The sequence below is a fragment of the Pecten maximus genome, chromosome 10 (genome assembly GCF_902652985.1).
Source record: "Pecten maximus chromosome 10, xPecMax1.1, whole genome shotgun sequence".
NCBI lineage: Eukaryota > Metazoa > Mollusca > Bivalvia > Pectinida > Pectinidae > Pecten > Pecten maximus.
In genome coordinates this window covers 39217044-39223341 of record NC_047024.1, presented here as the reverse complement: position 1 = coordinate 39223341, position 6298 = coordinate 39217044, and the positions used below count along the sequence as shown (strand labels likewise).

Here is a 6298-nt window from a genome sequence, read left to right as displayed (position 1 = left end):
CACCAATATTTCTAGTGAGTAAGTTTCCACTGTAACAGAAAAAACACATCAGAATGATTAATTATTCTAATAGTACTCTTTTATTGACTTTCATGTAATTTTATCAGCTTGGTTTACAAAATAACAATATTATTAAAGCATTGAAGCATGAGAACTGGCAGTACTAAGTTGTGACAGTATTCACTTAAGTCCTTCAACTCAAAATGAATTTGAAATCATAATGGCTGCAGTCAACGTTTTAGACAAGAGTGATTTTTAGCTGGTTGTTATGATATTACAGTATTATAATCAATATATCTTCTACATGTACTATAAATAGTTTACATGAGGTCAAACTTACGTTGCCTTTCTCTCCAGATTTTGTAGACTTCCCTTCAGGTTATTGTAGGAACTAGCCTTTGACTTCAGATCACCCTCAATTTGAGAAACTTGCTGAAATTGTCAATTATTACATGATTAACTGGGGACTCTTCCAATGAAATTCATCATGTATACAATGTACCATACATACATATGCAATTTTTACATCAATATACTAAACAACTACATGGATGTTTAATAATGATAATCCTGATCTCATATTTTCGAAAGACTGAAAATTAAACCTAAAAGTTATCAAATGAACTTTTACATACTTCAAGGTACAACAAAGGGGTTTATATTGAGAGGAAAGAGTTTAAGGTGTCAGAGTGTGAAGATTTGTCAATCCCTTAAACTTCCTCAGGGGCAAGTTAATGTTATTGTGATACCATTCACTTATATTGGTTTTGAAAATCCATTGACTGTCTGCATGTAAACAAAATCACATGGTTTACACATCCGCAGGGAAGAGCCTTACCTTGCTGACAATCTGTGCAATGTTCCTGAGGGATTGTTTGATGGGATACTTAGCCAAATCCCACTGGAACCGGGTCATGTAGGTCACCAAATCCACTGTACAGAAAAATATTTTTACATTAGTGTTGTCAACCTTTCACTTGTTATTCTGTTAGAAGACCACAAATTTGTTTACCAAAATCAATAACTAAATTATCGTGTTTACGTATAATTTTCTCACAGGGAGCCTCACATTTACCTTATTTAGACCTACCATTAACATCTAAGATACACAGGTAAACATGACACTTATTGTTTTTACTGAACTACTAAGATCAACAAAGTGATGCTGCCAGCACAATCTAATGATTAGGCATCATTATGGAGTTGTACTAAGAAATTATCATTCCGAACCAAAATGTTAATTAATGTATATATAAAGGGCCAAAACTAACAAACTGTCAATTTAACGTGTGAATGTACATGTTCTTAGTATTGTTATAATTAACAGAGATTATGTATGTCTAGTGTTTGAAGAGGATTACACTGTGGAGTAATAGTGACTATTGTTGATAAACCTACCACTATTTGCATACAGTTTAAAGATTTACCTGTAGGAATTAGCTAACAGATTTACCTATAGATATTAGCGTAATAGATTTATCTGCAGGCATAACATGACAATTTTACCTGTAGGTATATAATAGCTAACATATTTACCTGTAGGTATTAACTAACTTACTTCCATTAGCTAACAGATTTTCCTGTAAGTATTAACTAACTTACCTCCATTAGCTAACAGATTAACCTGTAGGTATTAACTAACTTACCTCCATTAGCCAAAAGATTTACCTGTAGGTATTAACTAACTTACCTCCATTAGCTAACATATTTTCCTGTAGGTATTAACTAACTTACCTCCATTAGCCAAAAGATTTACCTGTAGGTATTAACTAACTTACCTCCATTAGCCAAAAGATTTACCTGTAGGTATTAACTAACTTACCTTCATTACTAATTAGCTAACAGATTTACCTGTAGGTATCAGCTAACCTACCTCCATTAGCTAACAGATTTACCTGTAGGTATTAACGAACTTACCTCCATTAGCTAACAGATTTACCTGTAGGCATCAGCTAACTTACCTCCATTAGCTAACAGATTTACCTGTAGGTATTAATTAACTTACCTTCATTAGCTGACAGATTTACCTGTAGGTATCAGCTAACCTACCTCCATTAGCTAACATATTTTCCTGTAAATAAAATCAGAAGAGCAATTTACCTAAGGATTAAATTCTCCAATAGCCAAGTCCTGTAGGTTCAAAATATCGCTTGTAACAGCTTTCCTGTTTTTCACTACTTACTATTTTTAAAAGATTTACCTGTAGGTATTAACTAACTTACCTCCATTAGCCAACAGATTTACCTGTAGGTATTAATTAACTTACCTCCATTAGCTAACAGATTTACCTGTAGGTATTAACTAACTTACCTCCATTAGCCAACAGATTTTCCTGTAGGTATTAACTAACTTACCTCCATTAGCCAACAGATTTTCCTGTAAGGTTACTTAAACACTCTCCAATTAATGAAATTTTACCTGTAGTAAGTATACCACACATTAGCTAACAGATTTACCTGTAGGTATTAACGAACTTACCTCCATGAGCTAACAGATTTACCTGTAGGCATCAGCTAACTTACCTCCATTAGCTAACAGATTTACCTGTAGGTATTAACTAACTTACCTCCATTAGCTAACAGATTTACCTGTAGGTACCAGCTAACCTACCTCCATTAGCTAACATATTTTCCTGTAAATAAAATCAGAAGAGAAATTTCTCCCTAAGGAGAAATTCTCCAAGAACCAACGTCCTGCAGAGTTCAAAAATATGCTTTGTTTCATCGCTGGGTTCTTTCTTTTCTTCTTTTTATTTTGATATTTTCCTGTAGGTAGGTATTAACTAACTTACCTCCATTAGCCAACAGATTTTCCTGTAGCTTGTGGTTATCCTCTAAAACATCTCCCATGTAATGGGAAATTTTTCTAGTCACACTGAAAAGTATAGCCACACCAAATAAGTTATTTCTGATTGAATTGAAAAAGAAAATACATGCATTTACTAAGTTAATTGTTTTACCTAAAAGTACAGCTACAGAAATTGAATCTTGTGGAGATTTTCATGTTTATGATAATAATCTTCAGATTTTGATTTGGCTGGGATGAGTTATATTATGTATATATCATTACAGGGGGTTAAGGTTGGAGGCACAACATCTCTCAGGGTAGAAATCTGTGAAATTCTGATGAACCTGCCATGGATACAATAGTATCAAGAGATCTCATTAAAATATCCAGTTATAAGCTCTCAGGAGTGAGTCCAACACGGTAGTCTGTCTACCCGTTGATTATTCCAGTGTTGTTTACATGTTTCTGCTCTAGGCGAGGTGTCATCAGAACAACAATTCTAAACAATGTATTGTGACCAATGTATATATATATATGCTCCTTATGACAAGGAATACTCATATAGCAACTTTTCTATTTCATCTGGATGCATACAGAAAAAATAATAGATATAACATTCCGAGCTTGAAGACTGATTTAAGTTTTTTTTACCTTTCACAGTAAGCGTCAAGCTTTCCCAATTCGTCAGATAACCCAACCAGTATGTCCAGTGTTCCAACCTGTTTTACAATAGAATATACACAAACATTATCACAAGGCAAAATAAAAATTAGTCCAATTTATTTACTCATATATATATATCTCCAAAACTGAAATTATCAGTAATATGTGACTTGACAGGAAGGTGAACAAGGCAAAAATAGGCTCATTTACGCACGAGATGCACAAACACAATGTAACATAGATATTTGTTGTGTATAAAATTTGCTGCTGGCATTGATGAATAACCATGAAAATGTAATTGAAATACATGAAACAGAATATTATTTTAAAATTGATATCCATGTAGTCTACCACAAAACAATGTAAATAACTTGAATTCAAATAAGGAAGTATCCATGGATATTTCATATGCCCTATCATCTTTTATACATTACATACAGTATAAATACGGCTTCTTTTTCACTGGTTCCATGACTTTATGAAAATATATTGTTTTTGCTTTAATTGATGGTTCAAAAGGTCATTGCAGTTAGTATAGGTTTATAAATAATAAGGTTTGTCAACAAATCCATGTACTCTCCATTACCATTGTACTCTATAGCATTTTGTAAGGTGAAAAGCTCAAATTGTACCTTTAAGTCAGGTATAGAAAATTTGTAATTGGTGGACAAAGCATTTTGTCGAGATGTCACATTGCACAGGTTCTCCCAGGTTTGCTGACAGGTTTTATCCCCAGGTGCAGATATCAGCCAAAACTCAGTCATCTTGTTTCTGAAACAGGAACATCACATCTTTTAGTATAGTCAATCTACTTGAATGTCACAACTTATAACACATCAACCAATTAGTGATTGATTTTGAATTTTTATAAAGATATTTGTCATGCCAGAATTTCTTTAACAATTGATTCAATATGGTCAGAAATAACAACACTGAACACATTAATACAGTAATACAGCTAGGTAATACAACATTGATTATCCAGACGAAGGCTATACTTTATATCCAGAAAAATTGTCTTGGTCTCTCAGAACTTCCATCACATCTAGCAATCAGCCGTGTCAGCTAATTGAATTGAATTGACAAAGGAAAGCACCACCAAAATTACCAGGTATTTTATATCATCTGACACTATGTTTTACTCGGACTTTATAATGGTATGGTCTCTTATCATTTTCTTTTGGTTTGCTGTATCATTATGTACATATTTTAGTGGTTTATTCTGTTCTAATGCTGCTGAAAGTATCATTATATTGTGACTGTACTGATATTATACCCACATTACATTATCTGTATCAATGTATACATACATATATATATATACCAGTATTGTTTTCTAGACTACGGAAAATGTTTCAGGTGCAACATACAGTACTCAAACATAAGGACATGCTTTTGCTGCACAAAATTCTTGAAACCGAAAACTGCTCCATAACAAAAGGCATATATATACTGGATCCTTTGATTGATGTGTGTAGAAATTTTTCTTGACCATTTTTGTAGATATGCTCCTGAATCCCCACAAGACAGATGAAATATATATTTTAATTCAACCGATCTCCATAAGCTAGCTATATATATATATATAGGGGATAACAGAAGTTAACACCAGATGGCCGAATGACACATGCACCATACCAAATGTTGAAAGGCGTATACGTATTATATATATATAATTAAAAATGAAACATTCTGCAAGTTGTTCGTTATATTTCTTTCTTTCATTTTGTAATAACATTTTAAGACAGCATGAAATTTGACACATTCCTACCTTTCAGCAATGTGATGTCAGCATGTACAGTAACAGTAAAATTACATAATTATAGATAAGGAAAATCAAAATACTTCTTTAATTTGTGTCAGCTATATATATTTGGAAAAAACATATATTTGGATAGGGAAACACTGAAATATTTCATAAGGAAAATTTACACCTTATAGATACACCATAGGATTTTTGCATGCCAGAGAAAAATGTAAAGCTTATTTTCACAAAATAGCTGGCCTCTGTACATGTCATTTATTAGTAGTATATGAAAATCGATACAACTTATATTATAAGTTTAAGCTATTTAAGCTTTTTAAGCTAGGCCTATGTTGTTATTATTCCGACTTTAACCAGCAGTAGGCAACTGATTCCAGCGGCCGGCTTATCTAACGTTATATTAATCTAACCATATGTAATTGAAAATAACGAATCATACTCAAATATCGTAGCAATAATCTCCAAAAAAACATTAATTCCAAATCATAATGCTACAAAAATTAAAAGAGTAACAATCCATTAGATTCACAAACACGTATCGTAGACATTGATAATTATCATAACTGTTCATGCTCCCAAAGGGTGTCTGGGTGACACGATTCTCATGATCACGGTGAATCACGGTAACCAAAATATGCCGGACTTGTGAGAGCTATATTTCCAATTAAATAGTTAAAAATGGATAATTTGCAACCAAAAATATGTAATTTTGGGGTAATCTTGTAATGCTTACAAATAGAAGCGAAAATGCGCTGTACTTCCTTGTTTTGGGACGTAATCCTCTGACAGTCAAAAGTTTACATCAAGACGTCTCCTCAAAAGACGACGGCCATTTTGTTGCTCACGTGACCAATGTAAAATCTAAAAATGGAACCAGCACTTCTTCATAAAAACGAGAAAAAGTTTGTATTTTATAAATAAAATTTCAGACGGTTCTATAATATCGAACAATAATTTTAGGTATAACTATTACCTTATGAGTGATTGAAAGTAATGTCTCGTAAAAAATGCGAACTAATATAATTCCGGAATTACTTATTTGTGGGGCTTTAAAACTATATTCTACACAGTGCGCAAATCTGT

General features: G+C 32.8%; 1 protein-coding gene across 1 annotated transcript in view; it reads right to left on the bottom strand.

Annotated features, from left to right (window-relative positions):
- LOC117335595 (V-type proton ATPase subunit C 1-A-like) overlaps window positions 1–6069 on the bottom strand; it is a gene marked incomplete in the record, with an annotated part of 10869 nt that extends 4800 nt beyond the window's left edge. The window contains 7 exon segments of the mRNA XM_033895698.1: window positions 1–29; window positions 341–432; window positions 839–933; window positions 2792–2874; window positions 3439–3506; window positions 4083–4221; window positions 5949–6069. Coding sequence (XP_033751589.1) covers window positions 1–29; window positions 341–432; window positions 839–933; window positions 2792–2874; window positions 3439–3506; window positions 4083–4214 — 499 coding nt within the window.
- Between the last annotated feature and the right edge of the window lie 229 nt (window positions 6070–6298).